The sequence below is a fragment of the Clinocottus analis genome, unplaced genomic scaffold (assembly GCF_023055335.1).
Source record: "Clinocottus analis isolate CAN_PGR_092001 unplaced genomic scaffold, fCliAna1.0.p SCAF_7, whole genome shotgun sequence".
NCBI classification, from domain to species: domain Eukaryota; kingdom Metazoa; phylum Chordata; class Actinopteri; order Perciformes; family Cottidae; genus Clinocottus; species Clinocottus analis.
In genome coordinates this window covers 4,706,846-4,727,263 of record NW_027176229.1, presented here as the reverse complement: position 1 = coordinate 4,727,263, position 20,418 = coordinate 4,706,846, and the positions used below count along the sequence as shown (strand labels likewise).

Genomic DNA, 20,418 nt, shown 5'->3' with positions numbered 1-20,418 from the left:
TAATTATGTTAATATTTATATGTATATATGGGAAATGTGTATTTGTGAAATGTGTATTTAAAGAGAAATATTTTTTTACTTTTGTTTCAACTCTGCCATACATGGACCATACTCTCATGATTGGTTTGGTTTGTGTGATGTTTATAAGACATTCATAAACTAAACTATCAGCCCTGGAGGGTGGTTAACCTCCGGTCCAAAAGAAGAAGTAAAATATCATTTTGACTCCCACAATAGTCTGTGAAATGACTGAGAACGTAGGTTTGGTTGTTCCAGCACACTTTATTTCTCATTGACAATCTAAGAAACAAGGTAACATAGCCAACGAGTGACAGCCACCATAACAAGGTTCATTGACTAGGTTAACGATCCTAATTCTGAATGGCAAATCATAGATTTGGGACAATCAGCATGAAAACAATCCTCAGAGCCAGTCTGGGTGAATTGTAGACTGCATGTGAGGACTGAAGGTCCGAAGCATCATGCATGCAGAACGTCTCAGCCGAGTGTGTAGGTATAATGGAGGGTGCCACCTTTCTCCAGGAAGCAGTCATGCGTATGTGTTCCCTGTGTGATCAGACGCTGGCAGACTCCCAGCAGGTCATCGAAGCCAAAGTCACTGTCGTGAACCTCAAGCCTCAGCACGTTACTCTCCCGGGCCTTGAAGTAGGTGAACTCCTCTTCCCACCAGGGGTTTCTGTTGTTGTTGCGAACAGATGTTTCACCCAGAGAGAAGGAGTCGCTGAACACCTTGACGTAGCCGTCAGGGGTTCCCAGCAGGTTACTGTGGAGTTTGCTGGCCCGCAGGTCAAACACTTTCAACTGGGCTTCAGCGAGACTCAGACTGCACAGGACCAGCAGCAGCAGGAGGGGACGAGTGGAGGCCATGGCTCTGTGGAGGAGGAACCACAGCATTTTCATACGGATATGGATTTACATTGCGATGAATCAACCGTTAGTGTTAGTCTTCAGACACATTTTTAGTTTACAATGTCTGTGACTGCACCACTTTACCCCCTTAGACCTCATCATGTCCGCTTCTGTAACAGTGGACCATTACATTCAATTATCTGTCAAAATGCTACGCTTACACGCTGTGTGTAGGGCATGCGTGTGTGTGTGTGTGTGTGTGTGTGTGTGTATGTGTCTGTAGACCATGTGTGTAGGGCACCAAGCGCAGGAGCGGCACCATGCTGTTGTGAACATTTTAATATAAATGTGCATGGAGGAACCCATGACCAGGATGGAGATACTGACAATCAACCACCTACCAGCAGAGAAGTGTTATCATCTTCAAAGGAAAAGGGTGTCCACATGCAGTCTGATAACAACTGACTATCAAATGGAACATGTATTGACTTTGTCATTTTCTTTTGTCTTTCAGTGTTGGTCACAGAGGAGTGAAGGATGAATCCCTCAAACACTGTATTTCATTTAAAGGACATAATGGAAAAATAATCAAGACAAGAGCACAATAGGTTATTTATTATTTAAAATAAACAAGCTATGAACAATAAAAAAGAATAAATAATGATTAGAGACAAAACTAAACAACTAAATACAACAACAACATAAGACTATGTCTTCCCTTTTGTAGATATTTTCTATTTTTTTTACAATTTCAATGTGTAAAATAATGCAAATGATATTTACACCGTTGCAAAGGGTTTCCGTATGCTTTCTTCAGCAAAGGCTGTTTTTAGTTTTCACATTTTTCCTAGAGAGCTCCAGTGACCTCGGACAACTGTTCCACTGGTTTCATTCATCCAATTCAACTACAACAGGCCAGCGTATTAAAAACACCATCAGGCTGTGAAGTGTTGCGACACAGTGCCAGTTTATGAGACCGGAATAGCTCGATAAAGAGTGTAGATAGCTCCTATGGTAATAGTATGAATATAAAAGGGATAATCCCAATGACTTACCTGTAGTCCTGAAGCAGTGTCTCTCGCCTGTAAACTGTCTCATATGTTTTTAAAGGCCAGCAAGCCTCATATCAGCTTCATCTTATCCTCCCACAAAAAGAACATGCGACACTCTCAGTGTTACATAATATGACAAAACAGGGATTTCAGGCTTTTGGTTGGATTGTTTGGCTCATTAGTCACCTTTTTAATCATAATCAGATTTAGATTATTTGGATAACCCTTCTCTCAAAGGGAAAAGGGAAAAGCATTTCAGACATTTCACAATAGTCCTGAAAGATGTTTTACTTTTGCATCAAGAGCCTTTCATTGTTTCAACTGAAAAGAATCGTATTGAGAGAAAATCACTGTCTGTTAATCTGATAAAGCACTCCAACCTCTATCAGCGTCTTTGTTCTATATTGTTCTTTAACTTTAAATCTCTTTCTTAATGGGCAGTAAATTACTAAAGTTAGAAAGCCTATTCAACTCTGGGGGTTGAACAGCTGGTCCTCTCCTGTGGTCAAAACCATCTGGAGCTGTGGTTTCTGGGAGCCCCAATCTCGCAGGATCTAAAGTGGGCCTCCAATATAGAGCGTATTCACGTGACGTCATCATTTCATCCGCGCCATCTTGGGGTCCACCTTGTTAGCCTGCTGCTAGTGGGAGGCAATGGGTTTTGCTATGGATTTTGCGTACTGGAGACAAGTTTTTACACACAGGAAAGTTTCAAGGCGTACAAATGTCCGCAGGCTTATGCCGAATTCACACCAAAGGCGTAACGCTTGTTTCCCTGATTTTACTCGCTCGACACGTTATGTGGTTAACTCGTTTTTTGCTTTTTTCGCAACCAGTTGCGGCGGAAAGCCGGCGCGGCTTGAGTCCCGTTGCCCCTAGTTACCATCATCACATAGCCCGGTCACGTTCCTGTGAAACAGTTTTCATTTCCGCTATCGACCATGGGACATTACCAACTATTTCTGCGTTGTGCTTGTTGTCTAAATACCACAAACAAAACAAATGTCGGAACATTAAGCGCCCTGTGTCTGGGTTCATACTACAATCCGTAGTCACACAGCTGTCTCCGGCTCCAGGACGAGTGTCTGGATGAAGCCGCTTCCAGCGCTCATTCAAGACCAGCAGTGACTGTTTTGGCTACCGTGCTAAGTGCTGTTCCCGTTCCCATGTAGCCAGTGTTTTATTTTACCTTGAAATGAATCACACAGTAAAGGCAGACATCGCCCGCCGGAGTTGCCATGTCCATGGCTTTCTCTCAAGTTTACATCCACAGTTCCCTTTGCGGAAGTGAAAGACATTGATTTTGACTCGGAGATTATTGACAAGTGTGTCAATGGAAACGTGCCCACAGCCCGATGTATCAACAGAAACACATGAGAACAGTCCTAACGCTCATACGCGAGTGAAACCGAAGTAAGTTAGATATATTATTTGAGAAGCTGGACAAGTTGAAGTACAAGCCTGTGTTGTTGAGCTGATAAACCCATATTCTGAATCATTAGTCCCACATCCAACAATAAGGCACAGTACAATAATCACAAGACACGCCGTTTTGAACCGAAATTGTGTCTCCTTCGGGATATAATGGTCATTTCTTAAGAAGAGCGGCATACAACACAGCAAAACAATGCCGTGCATGAATCCCAACATGGCCGCCAAAGCTTGTTGTGGTCACGTGGGTGAATACGCTCTATAGATAGTACCATCTGGAAAAAGGCCCAGCAGAAGATGAACTTCCTGCGCCAGCTCAGGAAGTTCAACCTGCCTCAGTTTAACTGCGGCATCATCCTGTCTGTTCTCTGCAGATCCATCACTGTTCCATCAATCCCTGTCTTCGATATTTAATACAAAATTGGCAGCTCTGACCATTAAATCATGAGATGAATGCATTTAATCTGTGTGTCTGCCACAACAAAGGGTCCTTACAAAAACACAATTTTTGTCCATGAACAAGAAATCAATAGATTTAATTTCAAGACTATTTGACAACCTGCTAGTGCTGGCTGATGGACACGTGTTACGACTTAATACGTGTTCAGCAGTCAGAGAGAGGTGTTATCGTCTCCAAAGGAAAAGTGTGGGAAAACCTTGTGTGGTAACAGCTGGATTTGTTTGGATTGGTACTCCATTCACTTTGTTATCTCTAATCACTCCAACAGTACTCATGGAGTGGACACCTTCAACTTGTGACCTATTTGTCTCAGACCCACTGTCCACTTCACTCATTCATCTACATTCCAATCTTTTTAATGTGTTTTCTTGCTCAAGCTCTCAGTCTTCACTTCTGCAATGATGTCAAGAGAGAAAGTCTAACTAGTTCAGTTCATCGGGGTGACGTGACGTGTTTCATCAGAAGAGACAAAAGTGTTGTATTGTTTCATTCAGACTGTTGTCTCAGTGGACAAGAGGAAGAAACCCACAAACACCAGTAAAGAAACAGGATGTGGCTTGAACAAGACACAGAAATATCAGTTGTATGTAGGGCTGGGCACGATAACGCGTTAACGCAAGATTAATCCGGCAATCCTTTAACGGCGTTAACTATTTGATCATGCGTTCACTGCGTTTTGTTGTTGTTTTGCATGTTTGTTTTGTTTTTGCATTGGGAGGGGCTTATCGCTTTAAATCTCTCCAGGCGGCGTAGTTCAGACCTGGTGTCTCACGGCTCTCCCAGTCAGGCCCAAGTGAGGTCAATCAAACATGAAAAATAAATAAATAAGATATACGCCATGAACGCATTACAGCTACACTGCTTTCATTTTTAAAGCGATTCATATAGATGCGCGCGCGTGCCGCAGTCTCGCCGACAGACAGCATGACGAAGTGAGTCTGACCCAAAGCACGTATTGTTCTGTAGCTTCTGTTCTCAACGAGCAGCGGTGCTGCCGCGAGCCGCTTCACGCGCGCTCACAGGCGGGCAAATACACTACATGAATATGTAACGGCAGCCTCCCCGTCCAGATTGAAAGTTAATCGCGCAAAGCTGCTGACCCCGCGGTCTGATCCATGCAGAGCACTTTACATTTTCTCTTTGTTAAAAAGGGAGTGTCCTGATATTATAATTGAATAATATTAAAAGAACGGGGGAAATAAATATGCGGGGAGGAGGGGAAACAGTTCAATAATCATTGTTGATGTACAAAAATCATTTGAAAACTACTTTTTCTCATCAGACCTCCGAACCATCTGTGGGGAAGAGCTCTGTCCATTCAATTGGATTATTCCAAGTTTCTGTTTAATAAATCAAAAACATTTAAGCTTTTCACATCACATTTGTTTCCACTGAAAGAGATTCATATGATTAATTGATTTCCATCACAGTGACAATTACTAATTCCATGTAATAGCCATTTAAATGCTTGTTTGAACTACCGCACACATCATTTTGGAGGCTTGTTATTCTTATTATCTATGAACAATTTAATTATATGAATAATTATGTTAATATTTATATGTATATATGGGAAATGTGTATTTAAAGAGGTTTTTTTTTTAAACTTTTGTATCAACTCTGCCATACATGGACCATACTCTCATGATTGGTTTGGTTTGTGTGATGTTTATAAGACATTCATGAACTAAACTATCAGCCCTGGAGGGTGGTTAACCTCCGGTCCAAAAGAAGAAGTAAAATATCATTTTGACTCCCACAATAGTCTGTGAAATGACTGAGAACGTAGGTTTGGTTGTTCCAGCACACTTTATTTCTCATTGACAATCTAAGAAACAAGGTAACATAGCCAACGGTAGAGTGACAGCCACCATAACAAGGTTCATTGACTAGGTTAACGATCCTAATTCTGAATGGCAAATCATAGATTTGGGACAATCAGCATGAAAACAATCCTCAGAGCCAGTCTGAGTGAATTGTAGACTGCATGTGAGGACTGAAGGTCCGAAGCATCATGCATGCAGAACGTCTCAGCCGAGTGTGTAGGTATAATGGAGGGTGCCACCTTTCTTCAGGAAGCAGTCATGCGTATGTGTTCCCTGTGTGATCAGACGCTGGCAGACTCCCAGCAGGTCATCGAAGCCAAAGTCACTGTCGTGAACCTCAAGCCTCAGCACGTTACTCTCCCGGGCCTTGAAGTAGGTGAACTCCTCTTCCCACCAGGGGTTTCTGTTGTTGTTGCGAACAGATGTTTCACCCAGAGAGAAGGAGTCGCTGAACACCTTGACGTAGCCGTCAGGGGTTCCCAGCAGGTTACTGTGGAGTTTGCTGGCCCGCAGGTCAAACACTTTCAACTGGGCTTCAGCGAGACTCAGACTGCACAGGACCAGCAGCAGCAGGAGGGGACGAGTGGAGGCCATGGCTCTGTGGAGGAGGAACCACAGCATTTTCATACGGATATGGATTTACATTGCGATGAATCAACCGTTAGTGTTAGTCTTCAGACACATTTTTAGTTTACAATGTCTGTGACTGCACCACTTTACCCCCTTAGACCTCATCATGTCCGCTTCTGTAACAGTGGACCATTACATTCAATTACCTGTCAAAATGCTATGCTTACACGCTGTGTGTAGGGCATGCGTGTGTGTGTGTGTGTGTGTGTGTGTGTGTGTGTATGTGTCTGTAGACCATGTGTGTAGGGCACCAAGCGCAGGAGCGGCACCATGCTGTTGTGAACATTTTAATATAAATGTGCATGGAGGAACCCATGACCAGGATGGAGATACTGACAATCAACCATCTACCAGCAGAGAAGTGTTATCATCTTCAAAGGAAAAGGGTGTCCACATGTAGCCTGATAACAACTGACTATCAAATGGAACATGTATTGAAACTAGACTTTGTCATTTTCTTTTGTCTTTCAGTGTTGGTCACAGAGGACTGAAGGATGAATCCCTCAAACACTGTATTTCATTTAAAGGACATAATGGAAAAATAATCAAGACAAGAGCACAATAGGTTATTTATTATTTAAAATAAACAAGCTATGAACAAAAAAAAAGAATAAATAATGATTAGAGACAAAACTAAACAACTAAATACAACAACAACATAAGACTATGTCTTCCCTTTTGTAGATATTTTCTATTTTTTTTACAATTTCAATGTGTAAAATAATGCAAATGATATTTACACCGTTGCAAAGGGTTTCCGTATGCTTTCTTCAGCAAAGGCTGTTTTTAGTTTTCACATTTTTCCTAGAGAGCTCCAGTGACCTCGGACAACTGTTCCACTGGTTTCATTCATCCAATTCAACTACAACAGGCCAGCGTATTAAAAACACCATCAGGCTGTGAAGTGTTGCGACACAGTGCCAGTTTCTGAGACCGGAATAGCTCGATAAAGAGTGTAGATAGCTCCTATAGTAATAGTATGAAGAATATAAAAGGGATAATCCCAATGACTTACCTGTAGTCCTGAAGCAGTGTCTCTCGCCTGTAAACTGTCTCATATGTTTTTAAAGGCCAGCAAGCCTCATATCAGCTTCATCTTATCCTCCCACAAAAAGAACATGCGACACTCTCAGTGTTACATAATATGACAAAACAGGGATTTCAGGCTTTTGGTTGGATTGTTTGGCTCATTAGTCACCTTTTAATCATAATCAGATTTAGATTATTTGGATAACCCTTCTCTCAAAGGGAAAAGGGAAAAGCATTTCAGACATTTCACAATAGTCCTGAAAGATGTTTTACTTTTGCATCAAGAGCCTTTCATTGTTTCAACTGAAAAGAATCGTATTGAGAGAAAATCACTGTCTGTTAATCTGATAAAGCACTCCAACCTCTGTCAGCCTCTTTGTTCTATTTTGTTTTTTAACTTTAAATCTCTTTCTTAATGGGCAGTAAATTACTAAAGTTAGAAAGCCTATTCAACTCTGGAGGTTGAACAGCTGGTCCTCTCCTGTGGTCAAAACCATCTGGAGCTGTGGTTTCTGGGAGCCCCAATCTCGCAGGATCTAAAGTGGGCCTCCAATATAGAGCGTATTCACGTGACGTCATCATTTCATCCGCGCCATCTTGGGGTCCACCTTGTTAGCCTGCTGCTAGTGGGAGTCAATGGGTTTTGCTATGGATTTTGCGTACTGGAGACAAGTTTTTACACACAGGAAAGTTTCAAGGCGTACAAAAGTCCGCAGGCTTATGCCGAATTCACACCAAATGCGTAACGCTTGTTTCCCTGATTTTACTCGCTCGACACGTTATGTGGTTAACTCGTTTTTTGCTTTTTTCGCAACCAGTTGCGGCGGAAAGCCGGCGCGGCTTGAGTCCCGTTACCCCTAGTTACCATCATCACATAGCCCGGTCACGTTCCTGTGAAACAGTTTTCATTTCCGCTATCGACCATGGGACATTACCAACTATTTCTGCGTTGTGCTTGTTGTCTAAATACCACAAACAAAACAAATGTCGGAACATTAAGCGCCCTGTGTCTGGGTTCATACTACAATCCGTAGTCACACAGCTGTCTCCGGCTCCAGGACGAGTGTCTGGATGAAGCCGCTTCCAGCGCTCATTCAAGACCAGCAGTGACTGTTTTGGCTACCGTGCTAAGTGCTGTTCCCGTTCCCATGTAGCCAGTGTTTTATTTTACCTTGAAATGAATCACACAGTAAAGGCAGACATCGCCCGCCGGAGTTGCCATGTCCATGGCTTTCTCTCAAGTTTACATCCACAGTTCCCTTTGCGCAAGTGAAAGACATTGATTTTGACTCGGAGATTATTGACAAGTGTGTCAATGGAAACGTGCCCACAGCCCGATGTATCAACAGAAACACATGAGAACAGTCCTAACGCTCATAGGCCAGTGAAACCGAAGTAAGTTAGATATATTATTTGAGAAGCTGGACAAGTTGAAGTACAAGCCTGTGTTGTTGAGCTGATAAACCCATATTCTGAATCATTAGTCCCACATCCAACAATAAGGCACAGTACAATAATCACAAGACACGCCGTTTTGAACCGAAATTGTGTCTCCTTCGGGATATAATGGTCATTTCTTAAGAAGAGCGGCATACAACACAGCAAAACAATGCCGTGCATGGACCCCAACATGGCCGCCAAAGCTTGTTGTGGTCACGTGGGTGAATACGCTCTATAGATAGTACCATCTGGAAAAAGGCCCAGCAGAAGATGAACTTCCTGCGCCAGCTCAGGAAGTTCAACCTGCCTCAGTTTAACTGCGGCATCATCCTGTCTGTTCTCTGCAGATCCATCACTGTTCCATCAATCCCTGTCTTCGATATTTAATACAAAATTGGCAGCTCTGACCATTAAATCATGAGATGAATGCATTTAATCTGTGTGTCTGCCACAACAAAGGGTCCTTATTGACTTTTGATTTCATGCTGAGCGACACATTAACAGCAAAAACACAATTTGTGTCCCTGAACAAGAAATCAATAGATTTCATTTCATGACTATTTCACAACCTGCTAGTGCTGGCTGATGGACACGTGTTACGACTTAATACGTGTTCAGCAGTCAGAGAGAGGTGTTATCGTCTCCAAAGGAAAAGTGTGGGAAAACCTTGTGTGGTAACAGCTGGATTTGTTTGGATTGGTACTCCATTCACTTTGTTATCTCTAATCACTCCAACAGTACTCATGGAGTGGACACCTTCAACTTGTGACCTATTTGTCTCAGACCCACTGTCCACTTCACTCATTCATCTACATTCCAATCTTTTTAATGTGTTTTCTTGCTCAAGCTCTCAGTCTTCACTTCTGCAATGATGTCAAGAGAGAAAGTCTAACTAGTTCAGTTCATCGGGGTGACGTGACGTGTTTCATCAGAAGAGACAAAAGTGTTGTATTGTTTCATTCAGACTGTTGTCTCAGTGGACAAGAGGAAGAAACCCACAAACACCAGTAAAAAAACAGGATGTGGCTTGAACAAGACACAGAAATATCAGTTGTATGTAGGGCTGGGCACGATAACGCGTTAACGCAAGATTAATCCGGCAATCCTTTAACGGCGTTAACTATTTGATCATGCGTTCACTGCGTTTTGTTGTTGTTTTGCATGTTTGTTTTGTTTTTGCATTGGGAGGGGCTTATCGCTTTAAATCTCTCCAGGCGGCGTAGTTCAGACCTGGTGTCTCACGGCTCTCCCAGTCAGGCCCAAGTGAGGTCAATCAAACATGAAAAATAAATAAATAAGATATACGCCATGAACGCATTACAGCTACACTGCTTTCATTTTTAAAGCGATTCATATAGATGCGCGCGCGTGCCGCAGTCTCGCCGACAGACAGCATGACGAAGTGAGTCTGACCCAAAGCACGTATTGTTCTGTAGCTTCTGTTCTCAACGAGCAGCGGTGCTGCCGCGAGCCGCTTCACACGCGCTCACAGGCGGGCAAATACACTACATGAATATGTAACGGCAGCCTCCCCGTCCAGATTGAAAGTTAATCGCGCAAAGCTGCTGACCCCGCGGTCTGATCCATGCAGAGCACTTTACATTTTCTCTTTGTTAAAAAGGGAGTGTCCTGATATTATAATTGAATAATATTAAAAGAACGGGGGAAATAAATATGCGGGGGGAAGGGGAGACAGTTCAATAATCATTGTTGATGTACAAAAATCATTTGAAAACTACTTTTTCTCGTCAGACCTCCGAACCATCTGTGGGGAAGAGCTCTGTCCATTCAATTGGATTATTCCAAGTTTCTGTTTAATAAATCAAAAACATTTAAGCTTTTCACATCACATTTGTTTCCACTGAAAGAGATTCATATGATTCATTAATTTCCATCACAGTGACAATTACTACCATGTAATAGCCATTTAAATGCTTGTTTGAACTACCGCACACATCATTTTGGAGGCTTGTTATTCTTATTATCTATGAACAATTTAATTATATGAATAATTATGTTAATATTTATATGTATATATGGGAAATGTGTATTTAAAGAGATTTTTTTTTTAAACTTTTGTTTCAACTCTGCCATACATGGACCATACTCTCATGATTGGTTTGGTTTGTGTGATGTTTATAAGACATTCATGAACTAAACTATCAGCCCTGGAGGGTGGTTAACCTCCGGTCCAAAAGAAGAAGTAAAATATCATTTTGACTCCCACAATAGTCTGTGAAATGACTGAGAACGTAGGTTTGGTTGTTCCAGCACACTTTATTTCTCATTGACAATCTAAGAAACAAGGTAACATAGCCAACGGTAGAGTGACAGCCACCATAACAAGGTTCATTGACTAGGTTAACGATCCTAATTCTGAATGGCAAATCATAGATTTGGGACAATCAGCATGAAAACAATCCTCAGAGCCAGTCTGAGTGAATTGTAGACTGCATGTGAGGACTGAAGGTCCGAAGCATCATGCATGCAGAACGTCTCAGCCGAGTGTGTAGGTATAATGGAGGGTGCCACCTTTCTTCAGGAAGCAGTCATGCGTATGTGTTCCCTTTGTGATCAGACGCTGGCAGACTCCCAGCAGGTCATCGAAGCCAACGTCACTGTCGTGAACCTCAAGCTTCAGCACGTCATTCTCCCGGGCCTTGAAGTAGGTGAACTCCTCGTCCCACCAGGGGTTTCTGTTGTTGCTGCGAACAGATGTTTCACCCAGAGAGAAGGAGTCGCTGAACACCTTGACGTAGCCGTCTGTGGTTCCCAGCAGGTTACTGTGGAGTTTGCTGGCCCGCAGGTCAAACACTTTCAACTGGGCTTCAGCGAGACTCAGACTGCACAGGACCAGCAGCAGCAGGAGGGGATGACTGGAGGCCATGGCTCTGTGGAGGAGGAACCACAGCATTTTAATACGGATATGGATTTACATTGCGATGAATCAACCGTTGGGGTTAGTCTTAAGACACATTTTTAGCTTACAATGTCTGTGACTGCACCACTTTACCCCCTTAGACCTCATCATGTCCGCTTCTGTAACAGTGGACCATTACATTCAATTACCTGTCAAAATGCTACGCTTACACGCTGTGTGTAGGGCATGCGTGTGTGTGTGTGTGTGTGTGTGTATGTGTCTGTAGACCATGTGTGTAGGGCACCAAGCGCAGGAGCGGCACCATGCTGTTGTGAACATTTTAATATAAATGTGCATGGAGGAACCCATGACCAGGATGGAGATACTGACAATCAACCGTCTACCAGCAGAGAAGTGTTATCATCTTCAAAGGAAAAGGGTGTCCACATGTAGCCTGATAACAACTGACTATCAAATGGAACATGTATTGAAACTAGACTTTGTCATTTTCTTTTGTCTTTCAGTGTTGGTCACAGAGGACTGAAGGATGAATCCCTCAAACACTGTATTTCATTTAAAGGACATAATGGAAAAATAATCAAGACAAGAGCACAATAGGTTATTTATTATTTAAAATAATAATAATACAACCAAAACAAGCTATGAACAAAAAAAAGAATAAATAATAATTAGAGACAAAACTAAACAACTAAATACAACAACATAAGACTAGGTCTTCCCTTTTGTAGATATTTTAATTATTGTTATCATAGGTCATAGTCCATAAAACTACTTTTTTCTGCATTTTTATTTTCAATTTTTCACCATTTCAATTCATAAAATAATGCAAATGATATTTACACCGTTGCAAAGGGTTTCCGTATGCTTTCTTCAGCAAAGGCTGTTTTTAGTTTTCACATTTTTCCTAGAGAGCTCCAGTGACCTCGGACAACTGTTCCACTGGTTTCATTCATCCAATTCAACTACAACAGGCCAGCGTATTAAAAACACCATCAGGCTGTAAAGTGTCGCGACACAGTGCCAGTTTATGAGACCGGAATAGCTCGATAAAGAGTGTAGATAGCTCCTATAGTAATAGTATGAATATAAAAGGGATAATCCCAATGACTTACCTGTAGTCCTGAAGCAGTGTCTCTCGCCTGTAAACTGTCTCATATGTTTTTAAAGGCCAGCAAGCCTCATATCAGCTTCATCTTATCCTCCCACAAAAAGAACATGCGACACTCTCAGTGTTACATAATATGACAAAACAGGGATTTCAGGCTTTTGGTTGGATTGTTTGGCCCATTAGTCACCTTTATTATTAGCTATTAGACTATAGCTTCATAATCATAATCAGATTTAGATTATTTGGACAACCCTCCTCTGAAAAGGAAAAGCATTTCAGACATTTCATAATAGTCCTGAAAGATGTTTTACTTTTGCATCAAGAGTTTTTCATTGTTTCAACTGAAAAGATGAGATGAATGCATTTAATCTGTGTGTGTGCCACAACAAAGGGTCCTTATTGAATTTTGATTTCATGCTGAGCGACACATTAACAGCAAAAACACAATTTGTGTCCATGAACAAAAAAACAATACATTTCATTTCATGACTATTTCACAACCTCCTAGTGCTGGCGACTCAATACGTGTTCAGCAGTCAGAGAGAAGTGTTATCGTCTCCAAAGGAAAAGTGTGGAAAAACTTTGTGTGGTAACAGCTGGACTTATTTGGATTGGTACTCCATTCACTTTGTTATCTCTAATCACTCCAACAGTACTCATGGAGTGGACACCTTCAACTTGTGACCTATTTGTCTCAGACCCACTGTCCACTTCACTCATTCATCTACATTCCAATCTTTTTAATGTGTTTTCTTGTTCAAGCTCTCAGTCTTCACTTCTGCAATGATGTCAAGAGAGAAAGTCTAATTAGTTCAGTTCATCAGGGTGACGTGACGTGTTTCATCAGAAGAGACAAAAGTGTTGTATTGTTTCATTCAGACTGTTGTCTCAGTGGACAGGAGGAAACCCACAAACACCAGTAAAGAAACAGGATGTGGCTTGAACAAGACACAGAAATATCAGTTGTATGTAGGGCTGGGCACGATAACGCAAGATTAATCTGGCAATCCTTTAACGGCGTTAACTATTTGATCATGCGTTAACTGCATGTTGTTGTTGTTTTGCACGTTTTTTGTTGTTTTTTTTGCATTGAGAGGGGCTTATCGCTTAAATTCTCCGTAGTTCAGACCTGGCGTCTCACGGCTCTCCCAGGCCTGCCCGCGTGAGGTCAAACATGAAAAATGAATAAGATAAACGCCATGAACGTATTATAGCGACACTGCTTTCACTTTAAAGGCGATACATGTGGATGCGCTCACAGGCGGGCAAATACACGACATGTATATGTACCTTGAATCTTGAATCTCTTGCAAGGTCTTTCGTCTGTCGTGTTGACACACTTTGTACATTTTTGTGTTTCTGTGAGTAAATGCGTAACCTTTTCCTGCAGGTTCCCCGCATAAACGAGGAAAAGTCGAATAGCCTCTATCAGAGTCAACAGAGTGAGAACGGTGACGAGGATGAACGTGTAGTCGTCTGGCAGGACAGGACACTGGCAGGAATGACAAATACGCCACTGAACAAAATTACAATGAATGTGATTCATTCAAATAGACTTTTATGAAGTTACAAAATGGTAGAAATCACCTATTTTTTTGTTTTTTTACTGGCTAGTAGAAATCTTGTATATATTAAAGATGAAATTGCTTGCTCTGTTTAAAGACTTTTAGCTTTGTACGAGCAACAACGGTCATGTATGCAACAGTGTGGCCAGCGGAATTTTTTTAATACATTTCAGCAAACATCCCCATATGATTACAGGCAAAAAAGGTATCACGCATTACTACTTTGCAGTTAAATATTTAACATTTATTCCAATACTTTGACATAATAAGGACATCTTATTAATACAATTTAGTATATATATATATATATATATATATATATATATATATATATATATATATATATCATGTTGCATACACCTTCAAAAGATTGTCCTGCACTTCACTGATGATTTCAAATGTATTGATAAATTCCTACTAAACACACACACACACACACACACACACACACACACACACACACACACACACACACACACACAGCTTTCCTAAAAACAGACAGTTATTACAACTTTTGTATTGACTGACAAACCATTTCTAAAGCCAGAACACACACTGGGTTACTTACATATCTATTAACCGACAACATGCCGTCCAACAACTCGTGTTGTGCCGTCCTTGACGTGCCTGGCTGTCTTGCTCCTCCAGGACTCAGTCTCGTCACGCAATCGCAGCTCAAAAGCCCACATAAACTTAACCCAATCAATTATTTTTGATAAAATGTGCCTGTTTTTATCCACCTTGTTGTGTTTCTTCAACGCAGTCCTGCGTTCGTGGGTAGTGATGCTAACTTAGCTTGATATGCTAGCTTAGTAGCTTGACGGAGTTAGCCATGCGTGTCCTCCTGGCTTAACTCACTCAAGCAACTCATATCAAACCAGTAAAACTAAGATAAATATATCCATCTATATCTACATATTTGTCTAACACGGTGGTGCACTGGGTATGGTGTTTGCCTGGCGCACGAGAGCCTCGTGTTCGAGACTGGGTTGTGAACTCTCAGGTGAAGGCCTCCCTGGAGGTTGTAGGCCTTCCCTCCCGCGGAGGAGGTGAGTATGGACGGATGGATCGCGCCCCTGAGGAGGTAAAGTATGGAAGGATGAGCATCGCCCGCGGCTGCAACCCAGCAGAGTGTTAATGAGCTCAGTGTGAGGGAGGTCTGCACTAACCCAGGCATCTAACACTGTGTTAGACCGTGCATGTGGCCTTGCATGCACGTTATTTTTGTTTTCTTTTTCCCCTTTCTTTCAAAACCGATATCCGGTTAGCACGTTATTAACGGCGTTACCGCAAACCAATTTTAACGTCGTCAATTTTATTACCGCCATTGACGCATTTTCATTTTTCAACACCGGATGTAGTTTAACCGGCAGTTGCTCAACCGGAAGCAAAACAATAGGCACGCCGTTTTCGCTCTGAAGTTAGGCTAACGTTACGGGTTGAAATGAATGGGGAGCGCGATACGGCAAAATGAATGATAAGACGCTAATAAATGGAAAGTTTACTTTCAACGAGTTGTCAGACGGTTCCGTTGACAAGACGGAAGTGGTATGAGCCATTTGTCATTGTGAACTGAGCTATCATCGTAGCTATCCAGTCTGAAATACCACTCGACGGCCAACCACACAGCTGATGCTAACTCTGCGCCCCCTCGTCACGGCCAGACACGAACGGATGACTTCAGACAGAAACACATGGACACCACAACGAAGAACAAACGTACTGCAGCCACAGCTAAATGATGCTACTGCGTGTAGCCTGTTGGCGTTGTGGAGGACGAGGATCTGGCTGATTTAACACACATCGCATCCTACGACAGGACCGACGAAGCCAACTTATACAGATAAAAACAATAATAATAAAACAATAAGTAATTAAAATAATCTCTCTGCCTCTCTCTATCGCCCTTGTTTACCTGAAATGTGCAAATTAAAATTTTATTTTGAACCACCCTGTTTTGCAGTTGTTTTTTTCAATAAAATAAAACATTTGCATAAAGCGAACCAATCCATTTTTTCATGTTAAGAGCATTAAAATGAAAAAATGCGATTAATTGCGATTAATCGCGATTATTTAATCGCTAAACAGCACTAATAATTTCCTAAACACACACACACGCTGATTTCCTAAAAACACAGTTATTGCAACTTTTGTATTGATTGACAAACCATTTCTAAATCCAGAACACACACTGGGTTACTTACATATCTATTAACCGACAACATGCTGTCCAACAGCTCGTGTTGTGCCGTCCTTGACGTGTCTGACTGTCTTGCTCCTCCAAGACTCCGTCTCTCCTCATGCAATCGCAGCTCAAAAGCCCACATAAACTGCACACAATCAATTATTTTGGATAAAATGTGCCTGTTTTTATCCACCTTGTGTTTCTTCAACGCAGTCGTGCGTCCGTGGGTAGTGATGCTAACTTAGCTTGATATGCCAGCTTAGTAGCTTGACGGAGTTATCCATGCGTGTCCTCCTGGCGTAACTCACTCAAGCAACTCATATCAAACCAGTAAAACTAAGATAAATATATCCATCTATATCTACATATTTGTCTAACACGGTGGTGCACTGGGTATGGTGTTTGCCTGGCGCACGAGAGCCCCGAGTTCGAGACTGGGTTGTGAACTCTCAGGTGAAGGCCTCCCTGCAGGTTGTAGGCCTTCCCTCCCGCGGAGGAGGTGAGTATGGACGGATGGATCGCGCCCCTGAGGAGGTAAAGTATGGAAGGATGAGCATCGCCCGCGGCTGCAACCCAGCAGAGTGTTAATGGGCTCAGTGTGAGGGAGGTCTGCACTAACCCAGGCATCTAACACTGTGTTAGACCGTGCATGTGGCCTTGCATGCACGTTATTTTTGTTTTCCCCCTTTCTTTCAAAACCGATATCCGGTTGCTTAGTTATGGAGAAACAATTGACATGATGTTAATGTTAATGTTAGTATTCACTAGTTTAAGAGTAAAGTTAAACAATAAAGTTGGAAAATCCTTTATTAAAATTCACTAATTCATTGAGCACACCTTACCTGTAACTTTGCCAGTTCATATTGATCTTGCAGATAATTCATTCTATAGTGCAAAAAAAAACAACTATTAATATAAATACAACATATGTATCAACTGAGCATATTGGATATCATTAAAGAAATACAATTTCTATAGAACTATAATAGCCTAAATAATTACAGTACAAAAAATGATGCACAACCCTCACTCGTTCGCTCACGCGCACACACACACGTGGATTAGTACATCTTGAGGTACATTCAGAATAATCAAGAGTTATGTCACTTCTTTGTCAGGTTTTCCTCATCCATGTACCTAACAACGGTAAATAATTACAATGTCCCTTTTTCAATTTTGATACAAATTTATATTTTTGCACAATATTTATAGCAACGGTGACAAAACCTTTGGATCTCTTTGATACGGTGTGTTTTAATCCATTTATTGCAATGCTACAAAAACATACAATCGTGGAATATAACGTGACTAAAACATAAAAATAAATATGTTCACACCTTTTTTTAAATTTCATTCTCATTTGTGTGGAGGAAATAAAACAATGTACTGTGTAATACAAAAAGTTACACATCATCTTTTTGTCATCAGCCGTAAGGGAGTGTGTGTGTGTGTGTGTACGTGTGTAGGTGTGTGCGAGTGTGTGTGTGTTTTGCGGGGACGTCGGAGCTTCAGAATTCAGTCAACCTGTCGGAGATGAAATGGTCTCCGTGTGTCTGACTATGTCCCGGAGAGCCACAAAACCAGAGGGCCTGGATCATTCCAGAAAGAAAACATTGAATTAAATCAATGACAATCACCAAATGATGAAACATACACAACAGTAACATACATTTTACATGCAGATTAGCAATGTTTTTTTTTAAAGCAATGTTCTTGTGCCTGTCAGAGTATGAACATGGAGAGTACTATGTGAACACCTCTCTCCAGAGGTTGTATGAGGATGGCTTCATTGAAGAGTTGAAACAGGATCAGTGGAAACTGCAGCAGGATGCTCAGCAGCCAAAATCCAGCCGACTCCGGGACCTGACACACACAATTATCACATGAACTACAATCTTTGTTTTTTACAATGTTTTTAATATGTATGTATGTATAGTGTTTTTCTCCATAGTTCATATTCTTTCTCCTTCCTATTATCATGTGTTTCTATTTTAAAAATCTGACTCAGAGAGCCCTGCGAAAAGAGTTCCAATTTGTCTGCAATGTTGGTCTATGCACAAATGGCAAAATAAAAACCTTGAACCTTGAATCTCTTGCAAGGTCTTTCGTCCGTCGTGTTGACACACTTTGTATATTGTTGTGTTTCTGTGAGTGATGCTTAACCTTTTCCTGCAGAAAATATATACATACACACACTATATATCATGTTGCATACACCTTCTAGTCCTGCACTTCACTGATGATTTCAAATGTATTGATAATTTCTAGTGCTGTCAGATTAGCACGTTATTAACGGCGTTACCGCAAACATCGTCAATTTTATTAACGCCATTAACGCGTTTTCATTTTTCAACACCGGATGTAGTTTAACCGGCTGTTGCTCAACCGGAAGCAAAACAATAGACACGCCGTTTTCGCTCTGAAGCTAGGCTAACGTTACGGGTTGACATGAATGGGGAGCGCGATACGGCAAAATGAATGATAAGACGCTAATAAATGGAAAGTTTACTTTCAACGAGTTGTCAGACGGTTCCGTTGACAAGACGGAAGTGGTATGAGCCATTTGTCATTGTGAGCTGAGCTATCATCGTAGCTATCCAGTCTGAAATACCACTAGATGGCCGACCACACAGCTGATGCTAACTCTGCGCCCCCTCGTCACGGCCAGACACGAACGGATGACTTCAGACAGAAACACATGGACACCACAACGAAGAACAAACGTACTGCAGCCACAGCTAAATGATGCTACTGCGTGTAGCCTGTTAGCGTTGTGGAGGACGAGGATCTACCTGATTTAACACACATCGCATCCAACGACGGGACCGACGAAGCCAACTTATACAGATAAAAACAACAATAATAAAACAATAAGTAATTAAAATAATCTCTCTGCCTCTCTCTATCGCCCTTGTTTACCTGAAATGTGCAAATTAAAATTTTATTTTGAACCACCCTGTTTTGCAGTTGTTTTTTTCAATAAAATAAAACATTTGCATAAAGCGAACCAATCCATTTTTTCATGTTAAGAGCATTAAAATAAAAAAATGCGATTAATTGCGATTAATCGCGATTATTTAATCGCTAAACAGCACTAATAATTTCCTAAACACACACACACTGATTTCCTAAAAACACAGTTATTACAACTTTTGTATTGATTGACAAACCATTTCTAAATCCAGAACACACACTGGGTTACTTGCATATCTATTAACTGACAACATGCCGTCCAACAGCTCGTGTTGTGCCGTCCTTGACGTGTCTGGCTGTCTTGCTCCTCCAGGACTCAGTCTCTCCTCATGCAATCGCAGCTCAAAAGCCCACATAAACTTCACACAATTAATTATTTTTGATAAAATGTGCCTGTTTTTATCCACCTTGTTGTGTTTCTTCAACGCAGTCCTGCGTTCGTGGGTAGTGATGCTAACTTAGCTTGATATGCTAGCTTAGTAGCTTGACGGAGTTAGCCATGCGTGTCCTCCTGGCGTAACTCACTCAAATAACTCATATCAAACCAGTAAAACTAAGATAAATATATCCATCTATATCTACATATTTGTCTAACACGGTGGTGCACTGGGTATGGTGTTTGCCTGGCGCACGAGAGCCCCGAGTTCGAGACTGGGTTGTGAACTCTCAGGTGAAGGCCTCCCTGCAGGTTGTAGGCCTTCCCTCCCGCGGAGGAGGTGAGTATGGACGGATGGATCGCGCCCCTGAGGAGGTAAAGTATGGAAGGATGAGCATCGCCCGCGGCTGCAACCCAGCAGAGTGTTAATGGGCTCAGTGTGAGGGAGGTCTGCACTAACCCAGGCATCTAACACTGTGTTAGACCGTGCATGTGGCCTTGCATGCACGTTATTTTTGTTTTCCCCCTTTCTTTCAAAACCGATATCCGGTTGCTTAGTTATGGAGAAACAATTGACATGATGTTAATGTTA

At 41.7% G+C, this 20,418-nt stretch overlaps 3 protein-coding genes across 3 annotated transcripts; all 3 read right to left on the bottom strand.

Moving 5' to 3' along the window:
- Positions 1-498: 498 nt before the first annotated feature.
- Positions 499-888, bottom strand: LOC137804904 (perforin-1-like). The gene has a single exon (XM_068604371.1). The coding sequence runs from the start codon at positions 886-888 to the stop codon at positions 499-501; it is 390 nt and encodes a 129-aa protein (XP_068460472.1).
- A 4,955-nt stretch (positions 889-5,843) lies between these two features.
- LOC137779238 (perforin-1-like) lies at positions 5,844-8,631 on the bottom strand. The gene is made up of 2 exons (XM_068566836.1): positions 8,470-8,631; positions 5,844-6,237 (listed from the first exon to the last, which is right to left on the bottom strand). Exon 2 carries the CDS (start codon positions 6,231-6,233, stop codon positions 5,844-5,846), a length of 390 nt encoding a protein of 129 aa, XP_068422937.1. The 5' UTR covers positions 6,234-6,237; positions 8,470-8,631.
- Positions 8,632-11,182: 2,551 nt separating this feature from the next.
- On the bottom strand, positions 11,183-11,625 carry LOC137779260 (perforin-1-like). The gene has a single exon (XM_068566870.1). The coding sequence runs from the start codon at positions 11,623-11,625 to the stop codon at positions 11,236-11,238; it is 390 nt and encodes a 129-aa protein (XP_068422971.1). The 3' UTR covers positions 11,183-11,235.
- Positions 11,626-20,418: the final 8,793 nt, after the last annotated feature.

Bases quoted from the DNA above. Each gene is read 5' to 3' on its own strand.
- LOC137804904 (XM_068604371.1), bottom strand. From the start codon at position 888: ATGGCCTCCACTCGTCCCCTCCTGCTGCTGCTGGTCCTGTGCAGTCTG.
- LOC137779238 (XM_068566836.1), bottom strand. From the start codon at position 6,233: ATGGCCTCCACTCGTCCCCTCCTGCTGCTGCTGGTCCTGTGCAGTCTG.
- LOC137779260 (XM_068566870.1), bottom strand. From the start codon at position 11,625: ATGGCCTCCAGTCATCCCCTCCTGCTGCTGCTGGTCCTGTGCAGTCTG.